Raw genomic sequence first — 22,108 nt, 5'->3', positions numbered from 1 at the left:
GCCAAATGGCCTCCTTCTGTGCTGTATCATTCTATGATTCTAGTATTTAAAATTCACAGTGTTGCCCTCTCTAAATCTCTGCAGGGGATGATGCTCTGAATCGTTCTCAGCTCCTGCTGAGTGTAACTTCTCGGACCTGTGTATGCACAGTCAGTGCAGGAGTATTAACCCTGTGCAGGCCAGAGGTACTGAGTGGAGGGCTTTTTTATGGGTTTGAACTGGGACAGGTTTAGCCTGCGGGATCCTGCAGGAGGCTTGAGAAATCTGAGCAGATTCGCACTCTGGTATAAATGCATCACCTGCAGCCAAACCGCCAATCGCAGGGAATGGTGGTGAACAGTTTGTAATGTGGCCACTCCCTCTACATCTACCGTCTTCGGATTTCTGTGCTATTATTTCAAAGTGTTTGAGCCAGAGGTAAAATAAAATGTAATATAAAATGTGGCAGAGGTGCCTTTAAAATTCATCTTTAGTTTAGCAGGTTCCAGGTGGGAGAGTCCCGGTTTATGGCTCCAGATCCTCGCTGAGGGGCATAGTCCCAGGATAAGGGTTAAAGACTGAGATAAGGAGGAATTTCTTCACTCTGTGAATCTTTGGAATTCTCTACCCCAGGGGGCTGTGGATGCTCAGTCGTTGAGTATATTCAAGGCTGAGATCGATAGATTTTGGACTCTAGGGGAATCAAGGGATATGGGATTGGGCAGGAAAGTGGAGTTGAGGTCGAAGATCAGCCATGATCTGATTGAATGGCGGAGCAGGCTCGAGGGGCCGAATGGCCCACTCCTGTTCCTATTTCTTACGTTCTTACTCTGCTTCCTGAGAATCTCCTGCAGTTGGAAAGCCTGATTCTTGTATGGGCTTAACTTTCTGTCCGTCCATCTCTGCAGTGAGCAGGTGGGACTAATCTGATAGGAACCAGCCAAGCACCTGCTGACCTGCAGGCAGATGAATTAGTGACGGTAGAAGACAGTCCTTCTGATCCGAGGGTTACTATAGATCAGTTAGTCTAACGTTAAGTTTTAGGCAAAGTATTGGAATCCATAATTCGAGTCAAAATTAGTGAACATTTCAAAATGCGAGGGTTAATTGAGGACAGCTGGCACAGATTTGTTAAAGGCAAGTTGTGTTTGATAAATTTACTAGCGTGTTTTGAAGCAGTGACTGGTTGGATAGATGGATAGAATGTAGTAGATGTAGGGTATATGGAATTTCAGAAGGCATCGATAAGGTGTCTCACAAGAGACCTGTTATAAAAATTCAGACATATGGTCTAAGAGGGAATGTGCAGTGTGAATAGAAAGTTGGTCGACAGGCAGGAAACAAGGAGTTGAGATAAATGGGTGTTGCTCGGACTGGGGAAAGGTTGGGAGCGATGTACCCCACCAGGGGTCAGTGCTGGGTCCACTTTTGTTCTTGGCATGTATTGACCATTTGGACTTGGACATGGAGAACACAATCAAGGAATCTGCTGATGACACAAAAGCAGGAGGTTTGGCAAACAATGAGGACAGTAAAAGACGCCAGCAAGACAGATAGATGTGTGGGATGGGTAGACAGGTGGCAGATACAGTTTAATGTTGCACAAGATAATAATTACAGAACTGTGTACAGTTTTGGGTGTACCATTATCGAAGGGACATTAAAGCCATAGAGAGCATTCAGTGTAGATTCACCAGTATGATGCCAGGGGTGGGAAACCAAAGTTATGAGGAGAGACCTGAGATACTGGAACTATTTCCACTGGAGCAGCAAAGGTTAAGAGGAGATTAATTAGAGGTTTTAAAAATTATGGAGGGTTTAGATAGAGTGAATAGGGAAAGACTATTTCCTCTGGTTGGGGATTCAGTGACGAGGGGGTCACCAATTTAAAATTGTCACTGAGAGAGTGAGGAGTGAAGTTAAGAGAAATTTCTTTACACAGAGGGTTTTTGGAGCATGGAATGCTTTGCCACAGGGAGTGGTTTGGGGATAAATATTTGACATAAAGGAGATAAACGATAACAGGGATAGCATGGGAATGTGGGATTAGTTTTGGATTGCTATGGCAAAGAGTCAGCACAGGTATGATGGGCCGAATAACCTCCTTCTATGCTGTAAGTGTCTTTCATTCTATGGTTCTAGGTTAAGGGAGGAAGTGCTGCCCTAGCCAAGGTCAAAATTTAGCGAACGGTCAATGATTAGACACTGCGTCCACCTCCAGGCACTGACAATAAGTGAACACGCCTAATTGTATCCTTGTACTGATCAGCGATGAGGCCATTTTTGGAATCCTTGGCACCTGATCTTCAAAAGGACAAAGCTGCATCGGAAAGGGTTCAGAGAGTGAGTGACAAGAAGTTGGAGAAAAACAATTTAAAGGGGACTTGAAATGGCTCCTTAAAATGTGGATGTGAACTCTGAATTAAAGGTCACAGGGTTAAAATTAATAAATCTCCATGCAGACTGGAGATTAGAAGAAACTTTATGACCCATAGAAGCATTCAATGCATCACCATCTTTCAGCACCAACAGGTGATGTTGATGATTATCTCCTTTAAGAAGGAGCTGGATAATCAAATCAGCCTCAATACCTAACTACCATCCTAAAATATCTCCTCTTCGGGGTGGAGTTCCAATGGGGAGGGGCTTCTACCTGCCCCAACCCCTGCCCCTGCCCCATTTCCCTGGGTCAGGGGTCATTCCATATGTATGGCAGGATCCCGGTATAATTCCTGCCATTGCGAGGGCAGCAAATCCCTCAGAGCAAGAAGTGATGGAGAGAAACCTCCAAGGGGCAGAAACACCTTGAAGGTTAAATGACCTGTCCCCCTGAAGGTCCAAGTTGAGACCAGACACTTCGGTGAGTACATGTTGGGGGCGACTGGAGGGAGAGACCCGGGTCTTTTTCTGGGTCTTTTTCCGGGTGGTAGGCGGTGATTAGTGGGGTACCGCAGGGATCAGTGCTTGGGCCCCAGCTATTCACAATATAGATCAATGATTTGGATGAGGGAACTAAATGTAACATTTCCAAGTTTGCAGACGACACAAAGCTGGGGTGGAATGTGAGCTGTGAGGAGGATGCAAAGAGGCTCCAATGTGATTTAGACAAGTTGGGTGAGTGGGCAAGAACATGGCAGATGCAGAATAATGTGGATAAATGTGAGGTTATCCACTTTGGTTGTAAACACAGAAAGGCAGATTATTATCTGAATGGTGATAGATTGGGAAAAGGGGAGGTGCAACGAGACCTGGGTGTCCTTGTACACCAGTCGCTGAAAGTGAGCATTCAGGTGCAGCAAGCAGTTAGGAAGGCGAATGGTATGTTGGCCTTCATTGCAAGAGGATTTGAGTACAGGAGCAGGGAGGTCTTACCACAGTTGTATGGGGCCTTGGTGAGACCACATCTGGAGTATTGTGTGCAGTTTTGGTCTCCTTATCTGAGGAAGGATGTCCTTGCCATGGAGGGCGTGCAACGAAGGTTCACCAGACTGATTCCTGGGATGGCAGGACTGATGTATGAGGAGAGATTGGGTCGACTAGGCCCATATTCACTAGAGTTTAGAAGAATGAGAGGTGATCTCATCGAAACATATAAAATTCTAACAGGACTAGACAGACTAGATGCAGGGAGGATGTTCCTGATGGCTGGGGAGTCCAGAACCAGGGGTCACAGTCTCAGGATACGGGGTATGCCATTTAGAACCGAGATGAGGAGAAATTTCTTCACTCAGAGGGTGGTGAACCTGTGGAATTCTCTACCACAGAAGGCAGTGGAGGCCAAGTCATTAAATATATTCAAGAAGGAGATAGATATATTTCTTAATGCTAAAGGGATCAAGGGATACGGGGAAAAAGCGGGAACAGGGTACTGAGTTAGACGATCAACCATGATCATTTTGAATGGCGGAGCAGGCCCGAGGGGCCGAATGGCCTACTCTTGCTCCTATCTTTTATGTTTCTATGAGAGGAGGCTGCTACATGGCACTCTCCTTTCATAGGGGGAAAACTCAAGGCCTTAACCGCCTCTTCCTAGTGCTGATTGCCCTCTTAAACATAATTGGTAAACCATGGGATGTAAAAGATCCCATGGTGCTATTTCGAAGAAGAGCAGGGAGTTCTCCCCGGTGTCCTGACCAATGTTTATCCCTCAACCAACATCACTAAAAACAGATTATCTGGTCATTATCACATTGATGTTTATGGGATCTTGCTGTGCACAAATTGACTGCCGTGTTTCAGACATTACAACAGTGACTAATAATAATCCAAGGGTTAGATTATGAGGAGAGATTACATAAACTAGGCTTGTAATCCCTGGATTATAGAAGGTTACGGGGTGATTTAATTGTGGATTTTAGGATTTTGAAAGGATTTTATGGGATGGATAGAGAGAAACGTTTTCTGCTGGTGGGGGAATTAGGATAAAGGGACATAACCTTAAAATCAGAGCCAGGCCATTCAGGAGAGAAGTTTGGAAACACTTCTTCGCATAAAGGGTGGTAGAAGTGGGGAACTCTCTCCCACAGAAAGAGTAGATGTTAGCTCAATTAATCATTTTAAATCTGAGATCGATAGATTTTTGCTAGCCGAGGGTATCGAGGGACACGGAGCCAAGGCGGGCGGATGGAGTTCAGATACAGATCAGTCATGATCTTACTGAATGGCGGAACAGGGTCGAGGGGCTGAATGGCCTCCTCCTGTTCCTACGTTCCTACGACACATCAGAAGTTCTTCATTGGCTGTAAAGCACTTTGGGGCATCCTAAGGTCATGAAAGACGCTATAGAAAAGCAAGTTCTTTCTTTATGGGGCGGACAGGCAGGGAATTGGCCGGAGACTGGGGTGCTGTGCCATTGGCTTGTAGCGGACGGGAAGGAGCGCCCAGTGACAGTCCCGATTTCAGGCAGGATCGGGGAAGAGAATTGCATCCCTTCTGTCCAAAGAGAGGGGCTTGGAGAGTTATTGTTTGTGGAGAGTAGGGGACTCGGAGAGATGTGGGGACTGAGAGGATTCTCAGGGAATTAAATGACTGGGTTAGACTTCATGGAGTCGTGTCTGACTAACTTGATTGAATTTTTTGTGGAGGTAGCTAGGAGGGTCGATGAAGGTAATGCGTTTGATGTAGTCTACATGGATTTTAACAAGGCTTTTGACAAGGTCCCACATGGCAGACTGATCAAAAAAGTAAAAGCCCATGGGATCCAAGGGAATGTGGCAAGTTGGATCCAAAATTGGCTCAGTGGCAGGAAGCAAAGGGTAATGGTCGACGGGTGTTTTTGCGACTGGAAGGCTGTTGCCAGTGGGGTCCCACAAGGCTCAGTACTAGGTCCCTTGCTTTTTGTGGTATATATTAATGATTTGGACTTGAATGTGGGGGGCTTGATCAAGAAGTTTGCAGATGATACAAAAATTGGCCGTGTGGTTGATAGTGAGGAGGAAAGCTGTAGACTGCAGGAAGATATCAATGGACTGGTCAGGTGGGCAGAAAAGTGGCAAATGGAATTCAATCCAGAGAAGTGTGAGGTAATGCATTTGGGGAGGGCAAACAAGGCAAGGGAATACACAATAAATGGGAGGATACTGAGAGGTGGAGAGGAACAGAGGGACCTTGGAGTGCATGTCCACAGATCCCTGAAGGTAGCAGGGCAGGGAGATAAGGTGGTTAAGAAGGCATATGGAATACTTTCCTTTATTAGCCAAGGCATAGAATATAAGAGCAGGGAGGTTATGCTGGAACTGTATAAAACACTAGTTAGGCCACAGCTTGAGTATTGTGTGCAGTTCTGGTCACCACATTACAGGAAGGATGTAATTGCACTAGAGAGGGTGCAGAGGAGATTTACGAGGATGTTGCCAGGACTGGAGAATTTTAGCTATGAGGAAAGATTGGATAGGCTGGGGTTGTTTTCTTTGGAACAAAGGCTGAGGGGAGATTTAATTGAGGTGTATAAAATTATGACGGGACTAGATAGACTGGATGGGGAGGACCTATTTCCCTTAGCAGAGGGGTCAATGACCGGGGGCATAGATTTAAAGTAATCGGTAGAAGGATTAGAGGGGAGCTGAAGAGAATTTTTTTCACCCAGAGGGTGGTGGGGGGGGGTCTGGAACTCACTGCCTGAAAGGGTGGTAGAGGCAGAAACCCTCACCTCATTTAAAATGTACCTGGATGTGCACCTGAAGAGCCGTAACCTACAGGGCTACAGACCAAGTGCTGGAAAGTGGGATTAAACTGGATAGCTCTTTTTCGGCCGGCACGGACACGATGGGCCAAATGGCCTCCTCCTGTGCCCTAACTTTCTATGATTCCATGGTGAGCAGGTTGTAAATGATGTGTGGATGCAGTGGGAATGATGGGACAAATGACCTCATCTTATTCAATGTCGTCCTAACATTTAACACTTGGGCCCAGTCTACTCTGGCCAACTTTAGTCACAATCACTGGTCACCTTTCAACAAAATGAATGTGGTCTGAGAAAGGGAGAGTGCAAGGAGCTGGCGGTGCAGATATAACACTACGCTTCCGGGTCTGGATCCTGGACTCGAATCCCAGTCTGATGTGATAGACGTCTCCTCACTCTCCTGGTAGTGAGGACATCTGGGTGATGAATTTCAGGCAACTTCAGATGGTGTGAATGGGCCCACATCAAACACTGGCACTGAATTGGCTGTCAGGGTGGTCAAAAGGACAGATTCTGAGGAAACTGGAAATATCACTTTGGTGGAAATGGGACTGAGGCAGTGTAGAGGGAGCTTTACTCTGTATCTAACCCTGTACCTGCCCCGGGAGTGTTTGATGGGACAGGGTAGAGGGAGCTTTACTCTGTATCTAACCCTGTACCAGCCCTGGGAGTGTTTGATGGGACAGTGTAGAGGGAGCTTTACTCTGTATCTAACCCAGTACCTGCCCTGGGAGTGTTTGATGGGACAGTGTAGAGGGAGCTTTACTCTGTATCTAACCCTGTACCTGCCCTGGGAGTGTTTGCTGGGACAGTGTAGAGGGAGCTTTACTCTGTATCTAACCCGTGCTGTACCTGCCCTGGGAGTGTTTGATGGGACAGTGTAGAGGGAGCTTTACTCTGTATCTAACCCGTGCTGTACCTGCCCTGGGATTGTTTGATGGGACAGTGTAGAGGGAGCTTTACTCTGTAACTAACCCTGTACCTGCCCTGGGAGTGTTTGATGGGACAGTGTAGAGGGAGCTTTACTCTGTATCTAACCCATCGTACAACACTAACATTATTCACTTTGACGAGCACAAAACTCACCAGCAACATAAATTTGAGTGAGAGGAAAATACTGGTTTGATTTTCCTCAGTTATTGAATGGGATTCTGCGATTGAGCAGCTGATTGGAAGCTAGCATTGGCCAGTTGCTTCCGCTGATTGTGAAGAGGTGGTGTTGGCTCACGGCTGGTGTCAAAATGCTCCTGTAACCTTGGGATTGTGAGCTGGAATGGATTCTACGAACTGTTAAACAATAACACAGGCCGAGGATGACAAATGCCGCAGATTACTGAGATATTTGAAGCTTACAGGCATGATATCAGAAAGCCTCGCCCACGCCCGGAGGACAAGGCCGACAATAAGCTTTGGTCACAGGAGAAATGAATCATTGTTTCTATAGAAACAAACAGGAAGTCCATCTGAGGGGAAATGCAGCTTTTGAATTCTTCTGAGGAGAGGCTTTTTGGAAAATGAAAATAATTTTATGAGTGAGATCAGCGATAAGCCACTATCGACCAATAGGAAAGTCAGGCAGTAAAACCAAAACCAGAGATCAGGGCAAGGGGCATTAGTGGGGTCAGGGGGCAAAGGTGCTTCTCCCAAGGTTCTGGACCCCTTATTGGGTACGGTTCTATGGGTGCAGGGTACGGTTCTATGGGTGCTGGGTACAGTTCTATGGGTGCTGGGTACGGTTCTATGGGTGCAGGGTACAGTTCTATGGGTGCTGGGTACGGTTCTATGGGTGCCGGGTACGGTTCCATGGGTGCCGGGTACGGTTCTATGGGTGCAGGGTACGGTTCTATGGGTGCTGGGTATGGTTCTATGGGTGCAGGGTACGGTTCTATGGGTGCTGGGTACGGTTCTATGGGTGCAGGGTACGGTTCTATGGGTGCAGGGTACGGTTCTATGGGTGCTGGGTACGGTTCTATGGGTGCTGGGTACGGTTCTATGGGTGTAGGGTACGGTTCTATGGGTGCTGGGTACGATTCCATGGGTGCTGGGTACGGTTCTATGGGTGCAGGGTACGGTTCTATGGGTGCTGGGTACGGTTCCATGGGTGCTGTCAGTCCTCTCGTTCCTAAACCCAGGTCACGGTTAACACCAAGAAACCACTCCCTGGGGTTCGTGATCACCACAGCAAAGTGAGGCTCACAACTCCAGCCATGATCTCACCACCCCTCCCCCGCCTCCGCTCCATCCCTGCCCAAGGAGTGCAGAGTAAACATGTTCCCACAAAAAAATAAGGTGGGGCTGTCAAATCTCGAGTCCCCTGGATGTGAAGGAGTATTCAGGGTAAGATAAGGCAAAAAAGGGGAAGCTTATGTCAGACACAAAGAGCTCAATATTGCAGAAAGCCTAAAGGAGTGTAGAAAGTGCAGGAGTGAAATTAGAAAGGAAATTAGGAAAGCAAAGAGAGAGGGTAGAAAAAATATTGGCAAGTAAAATCAAGGAAAACCCAAAGATGTTTTATAAATACATTAAGAGCAAGAGGATAACTGAGGAAAGAGTAGGGCCTATTAGAGACCAAAAAGGTAACCTGTGTTTGGAGGCGGAAGATGTGGGTATGGTTCTTAATGAATACTTTGCGTCTGTCTTCACAAAAGAGAGGGACAATGCAGACACTGTACTTGAGGAGGAGTGTGAAATACTGGATGGGATAAACTTAGTGAGAGAGGAAGTATTAAGGGGATTAGCATCTTTGAAAGTAGATAAATCACCAGGCCCAGATGAAATGTATCCCAGGCTGTTAAAAGAAGCAAAGGAGGAAATAGCAGAGGCTCTGACCATCATTTTCCAATCCTCACTGGATACAGGCGTGGTGCCGGAGGATTGGAGGACTGCTAATGTTGTACCATTGTTTAAAAAGGGAGCAAAGGATAGACCGAGTAATTACAGGCCAGTCAGTCTAACCTGGTGGTGGGCAAAATATTGGAATCAATTCTGAAGGACAGGATAAACCATCATTTAGAAAGGCACGGAGTAATCAAGGACAGTCAACATGGATTTGTTAAGGGAAGGTCGTGTCTGACTAACTTGATTGAATTTTTAGAGCAGGTAATAAGAAGGGTCGATAAGGGTAATGTATAAGCGTTTGATGTAGTCTACATGGATTTTAACAAGGCTTTTGACAAGGTTCCATTTGGCGGATGATCAAAAAAGTACAAGCCCATGGGATTTAAGGGAAAATGGCAAGTTGGATCCAAAATTGGCTCAGTGGCAGGAAGCAAAGAGTAATGGAAGACGGGTGTGTTTTTGTGACTGGAAGGCTGTTTCCAGTGGGGTTCTGCAGGGCTCAGTTCTAGGTCCCTTGCTTTATGTGATAAATATTAATGATTTGGACTTGAATGTGGGGGGCTTGATCAAGAAGTTTGTAGATGATACAAAAATTGGCCATGTGGTTGATAGTGAGGAGGAAAGCTGTGGACTGCAGGAAGATATCAGTGGACTGGTCAGGTGGGCAGAAAAGTGGCAAATGGAATTCAATCCAGAGAAGTGTGAGGTAATGCTTTTGGGGAGGGCAAACAAGGCAAAGGGATACACAATAAATGGGAGGATACTGAGAGGTGGAGAGGGAGAGAGGGACCTTGGAGTGCATGTTCACAGATCCTTGAAGGTAACAGGATGGGTAGATAAGGTGGTTAAAAAGGCATATGGAATACTTTCCTTTATTAGCCGAGGCATAGAATATAAGAGCAGGGAGGTTATGCTGGAACTGTATAAAACACTGGTTAGGCCACAGCTTGAGTACTGCGTACAGTTCTGGTCACCACATTACAGGAAGGATGTGATTGGACTAAAGAAGGTACAGAGGAGATTTACGAGGATGTTGCCAGGACTGGAGGAGTTTAGCTATGAGAAAAGATTGGATAGGCTGGGATTATTTTCTTTGGAACAAAGGAGGCTGAGAAGAGATTTAATTGAGGTGTATAAAATTATGATGGGACTAGATAGAGTGGATAGGAAGGACCTATTTCCCTTAGCAGAGAGGTCAATGACCAGGGGGCATAGATTTAAAGTAATTGGTAAAAAGATTAGAGGGAGGTGAGGAGAATTTTTTTCACCCAGAGGGTGGTGGGGGTCTGGAACTCACTGCCTGAAAGGGTGGTAGAGGCAGAAACCCTCAACTCATTTAAAAAGTACCTGGATGTGCACTTGAAATGCCGTAACCTACAGGGCTACGGACCAAGTGCTGGAAAGTGGGATTAAGCTGGATAGCTCTTTTTCGGCCAGCACGGACATGATGGGCCGAATAGCCTCCTTCTGTGCCGTAACTTTGTCTGATTCTACGATTCTTAGACTTACCAGTTCTACCTGTTGCCTGTGTGCAGAGAGAGAGAATTAACCAATGAATGACACACAGCCCTGTCCTGTAAATCTCTTGTTGCTGTGAATAGTCTGTTTAACTATTTTCCTGAGTCACTGTCTTCACCACATAATCAGTGGCTGGAGATTTAATCAATCCCACTCCCTTCTTGCCTTCTCCACCCAAGACTTGGCCGGAGCCTGCAGTCTGACTCCACACTCCGTTGCAAGGCTTCAGAAAGCCCGATGTGGGGATTCATCAGGCATGCGTCTCCCCACTGGCCGACTGTAATCTGAGCTTTCAGAATAACTCACTGAGATTCAGGACTGATGAATCCAGGAGGCACTCGGACCAGCTCTGCCTCATGAGAAATCCAGGCCTGCAGCTAGGAACACAGGAACAGGAGGAGGCCATTGCGCCCCTCGAGCCTGTTCCGCCATTCAGTTAGATCATGGTTGATCTGGCTGTGTTCTTGCGGAGATTTGGCCGGTGTTTGCACCACACAATCCAAGTTATAAGCAGGCTCGCTGGAGAACTTCTAAATTACGATGATTATGTGTCAGTGGGGAGCACCTCACCCCTGAGCCGGGGGGGGGTTCAAACCCCACTCCAGGACTTGAGCACACAATCTAGTGCAGTTCTGTGGGAGTGCTGCATTGTCAGGAGTGCTGTCTATTGGTCTATTCAGGTCGGTGTGAAAGATCTCGAGAGAAAGAAAGAACTTGCATTTATATAGCGCCTTTCACAACCTCAGGATGTCCCAAAGCGCTTCACAGCCAATGAATTACTTTCAAATTGTAGTCACTGTTGTTAACGTAGGAAATGCGGCAGCCAATTTGCGCACAGCAAGATCCCACAAACAGCAATGTGATAATGACCAGGTAAGGTTAAAGGGATATGGAACCAATGCGGGTAGATGGAGTCAAGAAACAGATCAGACGTGATCTAATTGAATGGCGGAACAGGCTCGAGAGGCTGAATGGCCTCCTCGTGTTCCTATGTTGTTCCTGTGAATGCACTGAAGCTCCTTCTACAGCCTGTAGAAGCCTCAGTGTAGAACGAGTATATTTAACATTGATCGCTAATCAATAAACCTACTTGATGCTTTTCTAGGTCTGTGGACGCCTCCCTTATCAGCAAACACTTGCAGTTCCTCAAAACCCAAAGGACAAGAGGGAGCAGCACGTGTCGGAGGCTGTGAGCACCCTTCCACTCTCAGACCCGATCGGAGAGTGAGGCGCCGATGAAGGCTGGAGGTTTGCTGTCCGATGACATGTCGAGCCACATCATTCACGTGGACAGAAGTCAGAGTAGGTGCGTATCCCCGCGGATGGACACACTCATCCTGAATGGTTCCTCGGTGAATCGCAGTCAGTCGAGAGTCGTCTGCCCAGGGCCCGTCTCCGTTTCCCAGACAGACTCCTACAACCACTGTCCGTCTGAGAGGTGGGTCTGCCGGGAGATCAAGATGTCGCCCCCCAACCTTGGCAGCCAATCGCAGAACAGGTCTGCGTCCGGACTCGGCAGATCCCAAACCATTTCGGTGAGGTCCATCTCCAATCAGAAGCCCCCCATCCACGATGGTGTTCGACGGACGACTAGTGCGCAGGTAATAGTGACTCACAGTCCTGGTGCTTCGCATGAGACAGCGAGAGCCTCTGAGCAACACTTCAGGAACAGGCCAGGCTCAAAACCAAACTGTGCGGAAGACGAGCCCCTGTCCCCAAGTTTAGACGCAACGATTGAAAACCTCAACAACCTGATTTTAGAACTAGACCCCAGCTTCCAACCCATCAACTGCTGTGTGAGTGGAGCCAAGAAAAGCTACATCCAGAGCAGCAACAACAGACACCTGGATCAACCCAGCGAAGATTCCTCACTGGATGGACACAGCCCAGGTAGATATTTAACATTCCGAGCCAATGAAATGTGAGCTGTGCTGAGCAGAGCAGTGGAAACACCTTTGTTACTGGGCTATGGAACAAAAGGTTTGCTGGGTGACTGGGCCTTAGGCCTGGATCATGGTGCAACCAGCATTGGGGGCACCCTCCCGGGAGCAGCTGGATTGGGGTTCAGGGGGTACCTGATATTTATTTTCTTCAAACTACTCCCAGCGTGGGTCTGGGTCTGGGTCTGGAGCTGGAACTGGGGGTCGTGCTGAGGCCGGGGGCTGTCCTGCTCAGGTCAGGGGTCGTGCTCAGGCCGGGGTCGTGCTCAGGCCATGAGGGGTCGTGCTGAAGCCAGAGGTCACGCTCAGGTTGGGGGGGGGGTCGTGCCCGGGTCAGGGGGTCGTGCTCAGGCTGTAGCCGGGACTGGGCACGGGATGTTTGGCCATTGAATCCCTGAGCCACATCCCAGAGGATGGTTGGTCTGGTTTGGGTGACCTCAGACGACAGATTGGATGAGGTGAGGTTTCATGATGTGACAATTCACTGTCTCTCAGTCACCTAGAAATGAGCAGTTACCAATTTCACAACGAGCACTTGCCAGGGCCAAACCCAGTAACTTGCTGCTCACCATCTCCAAAAATATTAGTAACAGCAACACTTTACTGGTGATTTCTGCAGTCACGTTGCTGGAGGATTTCAATTTGAAAGTACAAGGTGTAGGTTCAGGCCACTCAATATGGCCGAATTCACCCTGTTAAAATGAGTTGGGACATAATTCAGAATAATCCCAAAACACAGGATCCTCCCGAGGGTGGGTGGCCAGATTTGCTCGTGTTGTATCGAACCACACATGAAAGTCTGAGGTTCTCTGAGCCGATAGCTGATCTCAGCCCGGTCAGCACTGTGGGACTACAATTGGTCTTAAGCGCCCCGGGTTTGGAGCAGGAATAAACGGTCAGGGCTCAGGCCACTGCCAGCCCTCCTGGGCAGTGTGGGTATCGGTGAGGGCAAGGGCTTACTTGGCTGTGATGACCCCCAAGGTAGAATACCTATTGACGCTCACTGTCTAGACTCACACATGAAGAGTGGTCACTTGGGAGAGGTGATTCAGGTCGAAGAGTGAGAGTCAGCACCTCCGGGAGACTGGAGGAGAATCAGTTCACAGAATCTTGTTCAAAGGCAAGTACGGTCTGATTAATTTCAAGCAGTCTTGGCTTCTCATCAGAGTGATGTGCTCCTGGAAAATTTACTTTGCTTTGTGCCAATTTCCTGTCCCTCCCTCTGGAAAGTAAATAGTGTCAGGGTGTGGTTAATGGACAACAGTATTAACAACAGCAATCAGGACTCCTGCTAACAGCAAATAAAACCTCCCAAAGGAGTGCAGCAGTCCAATAAATACAGCCCAGCTCAGCCTATACACAATCCGATAAATACAGCCCAGCTCAGCCTATATACAGTCCGATAAATACAGCCCAGCTCAGCCTATACACAATCCGATAAATACAGCCCAGCTCAGCCTATACACAATCCGATAAATACAGCCCAGCTCAGCTTATATACAATCCGATAAATACAGCCCAGCTCAGCCTATACACAGTCCGATAAATACAGCCCAGCTCAGCCTATATACAATCCGATAAATACAGCCCAGCTCAGCTTATATACAATCCGATAAATACAGCCCAGCTCAGCCTATACACAATCCGATAAATACAGCCCAGCTCAGCCTATATACAGTCCGATAAATACAGCCCAGCTCAGCCTATACACAGTCCAATAAATACAGCCCAGCTCAGCCTATATACAGTCCGATAAATACAGCCCAGCTCAGCCTATATACAGTCCGATAAATACAGCCCAGCTCAGCCTATACACAATCCGATAAATACAGCCCAGCTCAGCCTATATACAGTCCGATAAATACAGCCCAGCTCAGCCTATACACAGTCCAATAAATACAGCCCAGCTCAGCCTATACATAATCCGATAAATACAGCCCAGCTCAGCCTATATACAATCCGATAAATACAGCCCAGCTCAGCCTATATAAATCTGATAAATGCAGCCCAGGTTGGCCTACATACCGTACATTAAATACAGCCCAGCTCAGCCTATATACAGTACAGTAAATACAGCCTAGCACAGGCTGTATATTGTATGATAAGTACAGCCCAGCTCAAACTGTGTACAGTGTTACACGGGCTCCACAGAGGTGAGAGGCAGATTCCAAGGTTCGATGTCAGGGCAGGTGTTTACTTGAATAATGTTTGACCAGTGCCTGATTGGGCTGCGTTTCAGAACCTGTTTCACCCGAATCACACAGATCGGCCAGTGCTTGGGAGAGATGTAAGTTTAATTTGGAGCAACACCTTCTGACCAAACTCCATGAGGTATAATAAGTGACACAGAGGATTATAGAAGGGCAAAGTCTGGGCCAGAGATTTAACAGATGTATAAACATTGCTTGTGTACGAGTCTGTCGTTTACACTCAGGGTGAAGGAAGTGTGACACTGAAAGAAAGAGGAGTTTGTATTTATATACACCTCATCCTAGGAAAGTTAGGAACAGGAGGAGGCCATTCAGCCCCTCGAGCCTGTTCTGCCATTCAATTAGATCATGGCTGACCTGCACCTCAACTCCATTTCCCCACCTTTGCTCCGTGTACTTTGATACCCTGTGTCTCAGGATGGCCCAAAATGCTTCATGTTCAATGAATATTTTTGAAGACCATTGACTATTGTTATGTGGCAGCCACTTAGTGCACAGCAAGATCCCAATACAAACATAAGAACATAAGAAATAGGAGCAGGAGTAGGCCATACGGCCCCTCGAGCCTGCTCCGCCATTCAATCAGATCATGGCTGATCTTTGACCTCAACTCCACTTTCTCGCCTGATCCCCATATCCCTCGATTCCCCTAGAGTCCAAAAATCTATCGATCTCAGCCTTGAATATACTCAACGACTCAGCACCCACAGCCCTCTGGGTAGAGAATTCCAAAGATTCACAACCCTCTGAGTGAAGAAATTCCTCCTCATCTCAGTCCTAAATGGCCGACCCCTTATCCTGAGACTATGCCCTCTAGTTCTAGACTCTCCAGCCAGGGTAAACAACCTCTCAGCATCTACCCTGTCAAGCCCCCTCAGAATCTTATATGTTTCAATGAGATCACCTCTCATTCTTCTAAACTCCAGAGAGTCTCGGCCCATTCTACTCAATCTCTCCTCATAGGACAACCCTCTCATCCCAGGAATTAATCTAGTAATTAATCTATCTAAATGGCAGCAATTGGACGAATGGTCAGTTAGCCTGTTTTTTGGTGGTGTTGCTTGAGGAAGGAATATCGGCCAGGACATTGGGCAAACTCCCTGGTCTTCTTCCAGTGGTGCCCGGGATCTTCTACATCCACCTCAACGGGTGGAAAGGGCCTTGGTTTAGCATCTAATCCCTTGGACAGCACCTGCCCTGGGAGTGTTTGATGGGACAGTGTAGAGGGAGCTTTACTCTGTATCTAACCCTGTACCTGCCCTGGGAGTGTTTGATGGGACAGTGTAGAGGGAGCTTTACTCTGTATCTAACCCTGTACCTGCCCTGGGAGTGTTTGATGGGACAGTGTAGAGGGAGCTTTACTCTGTATCTAACCTGTGCTGTACCTGCCCTGGGAGTGTTTGATGGGACAGTGTAGAGGGAGCTTTACTCTGTATCTAACCCTGTACCTGCCCTGGGAGTGTTTGATGGGACAGTGTAGAGGGAGCTTTACTCTGTATCTAACCCGTGCTGTACCTGCCCTGGGAGTGTTTGATGGGACAGTGTAGAGGGAGCTTTACTCTGTATCTAACCTGTGCTGTACCTGCCCTGGGAGTGTTTGATGGGACAGTGTAGAGGGAGCTTTACTCTGTATCTAACCCTGTACCTGCCCTGGGAGTGTTTGACGGGACAGTGTAGAGGGAGCTTTATTCTGTATCTAACCCTGCACCTGCCCTGGGAGTGTTTGATGGGAATCTGGATGTCCACAGTGCTAATGTCCTTCACCTCGATGAGTACAAACATCACCAGAAATACAAATTCTGTAAAAACCAAGCTTTAAATTATTATTTATTTGTCTCTAAGCTGGTGGTCCCCAGTCCCTGGTCCTTCCCCTTCCCCAGTCCCCAGTCCCTGGTCCTTCCCCTTCCCCAGTCCCCGGTTCCTGGTCCTTCCCGGTCCCTGGTCCCCAGTCCCCGGTCCTTCCCCTTCCCCCCCAACCTCCGGTTCCCAGTCCTTCCCGGTCCCCAGTCCTTGCTCCTTTCCCTCCCCCAGTCCTTGGTTCCTGGTCCTTCCCGGTCCCCGGTCCCCAGTCCCCGGTCCTTCCCCTTCCCCCCAGTCCCCGGTTCCCGGTCCTTCCCGGTCCCCGGCCCCCAGTCCTTCCCCTTCTCCCCGGTCCCATTATACCAGGCTGGCTTCAGTCATTCAGTGACCCTCACTGAGATCATCTGCTGGCATGATCTGGTTCCCAGAGACCGATACTTGACTCTTCTCTTTTTCTCCTCCAGGAATTCTGATCTATGATGAATGGGATTCGAGAACACCAAGGAACACCCAGCACAATGGCAGCATGTCGATCAACGGAAGAGATCGAGTGGAGTCCCCAGAGCTGAGAGTCCACACCAGTGCCATCTCCAACATTGCCCCATATCACCAGATGGTAGGTCCTTGTAAGAAACGGTATAGCTACTGTTAGTCCACGCACTGTCTGTCCGCTAATTCTCAGGCACAAACAATCCTCCCAGGCACCGCTGAATCCCATCTTTGAATGGTGGGATTGTCTGCGCGGGTTTTCCCCTTGCAATCAAAGACTCTTTTCGTTTTGGAGGGTGAGGTAGGTTTTTTTAAAAGAAGGAAAGAAAGGACTTGCCTTTCACAACCTCAGGACGTCCCAAAGCGCTTTACAGCCAATGAAGTACATTTGAAGTGTAGTCACTGTTGTAATGTAGGAAACGCGGCAGCCAATCTTCGCACAGCAAGATCCCACAAACAGCAATGTGATAATGACCAGATAATCTGTTTTTTAGTGATGTTGGTTGAGGAATAAATATTGGCCCCAGGACAGCGGGGAGAACTCCCCCTGCTCTTCTTCGAAATAGTGCTGTGGGATCTTTTACATTTACCTGAGAGGGCAGATGAGGCCTCGGTTTAACATCTCATCCGAAAGACAAAGCAATTCTCTGTTTCTCTTCTTGATCTCCCTGTGCTACTTCCCCTCCCTGATGAGAGAAGTGAGGCAGACGTACCCAGATCTACACCCAATAGAAGGCAAATGTTCGTAGCCCACCCTGGGGTGCCCTGGCCTAACAGGGGGAATTCCCTCTGCTCCACTCACTGTGTGCTCAATTGAGAACTCAGCATGTAGCTCGTTCTATGTGTGCGCTCTGTGTCATACACTGTGTAGTTCACTCTTACCAGTGTTGGAACAATCACTGTCAGGTTCTCACTCTGGTCCATGCTGTCCTTTCGTTGGGCGATGATTCCCTTCCTACTTGCTCACTCGCAGTGTTCACCAAGGTTTTTTTTATAATTAATGCAACAAGCTGATAGTAACTGATGTGTTTGTTCCACAGCCGAATATTCCCAGATACAACATGCCCAATGCTGGACAGACTGACTCCACTTCCATCTTCCTGCATGGTGTCCCCAGCTCATCCATTTCCTCCACTCCACAATTCCTTTCCTCTTCTCCTGGTAAGAAATGGGATTGTCCGAATGTTGTAAGTTTTGCAACAAGAGCTCTTCAATTGTAAGTGGATCGGGAGTTAGTCAGAGGTCACCAATGGGAATCTCAGAGACACAAGTCCTGGGGATGTCACGAGAGCAAATCCCTCACTGAGGAGGACACCAGAGACTCTCACTGACCTTTCAACCACCTCCCCTGAGCGAGGTAACCAGCCAACGCTGCTGTACGGGACTAACATTGGTTCCAGATAGTTGGGTTGCTCTTTCATTCCCATCTAACTACTGTGAAGACGTCCAAGTCCTGCTCCAAGGTGATCTGTTGCACGTGGGTCCACCCATGGGTGTAGGGAGCCTGGCTCATGCCACGGGGTCTTTTATATCCACCCAAGTGGGCAGACGGGGGCTTTGGTCTAACATCTCATCCGACAGTGCAGCGCTCCCTCAGTACTGACTCTCCTTCAGTGCAGCACTCCCTCAGTACTGACCCTCCGACAGTGCAGCGCTCCCTCAGTACTGACCCTCCGACAGTGCGACCCTCCCTCAGTACTGACCCTCCGACAGTGCAGCACTCCCTCAGTACTGACCCTCCGACAGTGCAGCGCTCCCTCAGTACTGACCCTCCGACAGTGCAGCGCTCCCTCAGTACTGACCCTCCGACAGTGCAGCGCTCCCTCAGTACTGACCCTCCGACAGTGCAGCGCTCCCTCAGTACTGACCCTCCGACAGTGCAGCGCTCCCTCAGTACTGTCCCTCTGACAGTGCAGCGCTCCCTCAGTACCGCCCCTCTGACAGTGCAGCGCTCCCTCAGTACCGACCCTCCGACAGTGCAGCGCTCCCTCAGTACCAACCCTCCGACAGTGCAGCGCTCCCTCAGTACCGACCCTCCGACAGTGCGGCGCTCCCTCAGTACCGACCCTCCGACAGTGCAGCACTCCTTCAGCACGGACCCTCCGACAGTGCAGCGCTCCCTCAGTACCGACCCTCCGACAGTGCGGCGCTCCCTCAGTACCGACCCTCCGACAGTGCAGCGCTCCCTCAGTACCGACCCTCCGACAGTGCTGCGCTCCCTCAGTACCGACCCTCCGACAGTGCAGCGCTCCCTCAGTACCGACCCTCCGACAGTGCAGCGCTCCCTCAGTACCGACCCTCCGACAGTGCGGCACTCCCTCAGTACTGACCCTCCGACAGTGCGGCACTCCCTCAGTACTGACCCTCCGACAGTGCAGCACTCCCTCAGTACTGACCCTCCGACAGTGCGGCACTCCCTCAGTACTGACCCTCCGACAGTGCAGCGCTCCCTCAGTACCGACCCTCCGACAGTGCAGCACTCCCTCAGTACTGACCCTCCGACAGTGCGGCACTCCCTCAGTACCGACCCTCCGACAGTGCAGCACTCCCTCAGTACTGCAGTGAAGTGACAGCCTGGATTATGAACCCATAAACTGGACTCAGCCATTAGATTGCAACCACTGAGCCACGGTTGACAGTGTGGGGTCCAGTGTGGGTTTTCAAAGATTGTTGGAGGATGACTGAGCAGGAGAAGGAGCTGGGAAGGAATGAGTTGTAACATACTCTTCTGTCGCTTTAATAAAAAATGGTCAATAACCAAATCATCTCCAGTTTGTGGCCTACGCCATTGGCTCATGGGACTGTGCTGCAATGAACTTAATCCAGGGACTAAATTAAAGGGCAAGGCACCCAGTATAAAGCCTCGCTGAACGGGATCACAGAGACCCCAGGTGCCTAATTCACAGCGATTCCAACTCTACCTTACACTGACGATATCATCAAAACATGTTAGAAAAATAATTAATAACTGACGTGGAATAATTACAAAATGATTGAGCCTTGTTACAAAGTGGGTGTAAATATCTCCAACTCAGTACAACACCTGGTCACCTCAGGAACCAGATTGTAAACAGTGCTGGTTCTAATCAGACTTGGACTTTTGTCTCTAACCCTTTTTGTTGATCTGTACGTGTTGAATGAGTTTAACCGACTGATCTCATTCCACTGAACCAAGGCCCATCCCAGCAGGATGTTGCAGGGTAAAGGGTAGAACAGGCAGTTGCTTTCTCCCTGGCCAAGATAAGCAGGTATGAATCAGTCTGAGCATGAATCAGTCAAGGCGTGCCTCAGTGCAGGTGCGAATAAGTGTGTCAGCTCTTATTAAACATGCTGTGCCCAGTGTTCTCACTTTCAGTGATGCCAGAGCCATGGCAACCAAACTGATAACAAACCCAGTGGGATCGACAAAGCTGTGTTTAATACAGGGACACCAAGCCCATACTCATTTGGACTGAGCCTCACTCTGGTTTAACAACTGTTAAAGACATTTGTTAAATGATCCCAGCTGTGTGCGTTTGAACAGGTTTCAGATCTGCCTCACTCTTTAAGCTCATAAATCTCATTCCAAACATTCCCCAATGCCGAGAAGCTGTGGATTCCTGGCTGAGGAGTGCTGGATACTGGGGGCAGTTATAGGGCCACAGAGCAGCCTCGATACAAACACCTCCCCTCAGGAAACCTGGGGCGATGGTCAATCTAAATTAGGACAGGTACCTAAGTGAAAAGGAAAAGTGAACTGTGAGGACGTTTAAAGTGAGAAGCGACATCAATTCCACCCAAAGTGGAATGCAGATGTGTGGCTGGAATCTCCTCATCTTCTGCCAGAAATTACACTCAAATCCTGCAGAAACAGCGTGAGGGATTGGGGGGAATTCAACCCGGTCGAATAAGTTACCGGGAAAGGACAGTGAACAGTATCAATGTGGCCAATAACCAAGTGGATGCGGGGATTGAGGGATCTGGGGTTAGGAGTCCCTCTGGTTATTATGGGATATCTTCACAGACGGGGGGTAATTTTGACTTTAGGCGATAGCGTAAAACGGGTGATATCGACTCGACCTCTCTTTAAACGTTCCCCCCCGTAGATCGTGGTCAATGGAAATGTAAATCGGGAGAGATGTTTAATGGGTAATCGAGTCGATATCGAACCAAAGTCAAAATTACCCCCATTGTGCGCCATTTGCACACAGACACAGAGCGAGCTGGCCTTAAATCCCCCTTGCATTGTGCATTTTATCACAGACCCCGTCCAGGTTATTTTATATGGGGTCATACCTGCAGTAAAACACTACGCTAAGGGAATTAGGGTCAAGTCATTGAACAGCTTTAGGGCAGCAGCATCGATCGGACAGCACAGTCCTTGCGTAGCAGCGACGTGGTTACGGTGTTTGTGCAGATTTCCTCTCAACAATGTTTCTAGTGAAATTGTAAGAGTGTCTTTCAGAAGGCGTTACCATTTACAACGAAGAAGGAATCTGCCCAAAGATTCTTGATGACTTTATAAATCACTGGTTAGGCCTCAGTTGGAGTATTGTGTCCAATTCTGGGCACCACACTTTAGGAAGGATGTCAAGGCCTTAGAGAGGGTGCAGAGGAGATTTACTAGAATGGTACCAGGGATGAGGGACTTCAGTTATGTGGATAGACTGGAGAAGCTGGGGTTGTTCTCCTTAGTACAGAGAAGGTTAAGGGGAGATTTAATAGAGGTGTTCAAAATCATGAGGGGTTTTGATAGAATAGATAGGGAGAAACTGTTTCCACTGGCAGGAGGGTCGGTAACCAGAGGACACAGATTTTAAACATAGAAACATAGAAAATAGGAGCAAGAGTTGGCCATTCGGCCCTTCGGGCCTGTTCCGCCATTCAAAATGATCATGGCTGATCGTCTAACCAGTACCCTGTTCCCGCTTTTTCCCCATTTCCCTTGATCCCTTTAGCATTAAGGAATATATCTATCTCCTTCTTGAATACATCTAATGACTTGGCCTCCACTGCCTTTCTGTGGTAGAGAATTCCACAGGTTCACCACCCTCTGAGTGAAGAATAGATAGGGGAGAACCAGTGGATGTGGTGTATTTGGATTTTCAGAAGGCTTTTGATAAGGTCCCACACAAGAGGTTAGTGTGCAAAATTAAAGCACGTGGGATTGGGGG

General features: G+C 48.3%; 1 protein-coding gene across 2 annotated transcripts in view; it reads left to right on the top strand.

The window, feature by feature from the left end:
- The window catches only part of LOC137300224 (tensin-4-like), a 56,402-nt gene that overhangs the window by 1,926 nt on the left and 32,368 nt on the right, over positions 1-22,108 (top strand). For both annotated transcript variants that reach the window (XM_067969322.1, XM_067969321.1), the window contains exons 2-4: positions 11,622-12,406; positions 16,931-17,082; positions 17,996-18,116. In XM_067969322.1, the coding sequence (XP_067825423.1) occupies positions 11,752-12,406; positions 16,931-17,082; positions 17,996-18,116 (928 nt within the window). In that variant the 5' untranslated portion in view covers positions 11,622-11,751. The remainder of the gene's footprint in view (positions 1-11,621; positions 12,407-16,930; positions 17,083-17,995; positions 18,117-22,108) is intronic.

This window comes from Heptranchias perlo, chromosome 30 (assembly GCF_035084215.1).
Source record: "Heptranchias perlo isolate sHepPer1 chromosome 30, sHepPer1.hap1, whole genome shotgun sequence".
NCBI lineage: Eukaryota > Metazoa > Chordata > Chondrichthyes > Hexanchiformes > Hexanchidae > Heptranchias > Heptranchias perlo.
Note: the sequence above shows the minus strand (reverse complement) of the source record. Positions and strands in the feature narration are given on the sequence as shown.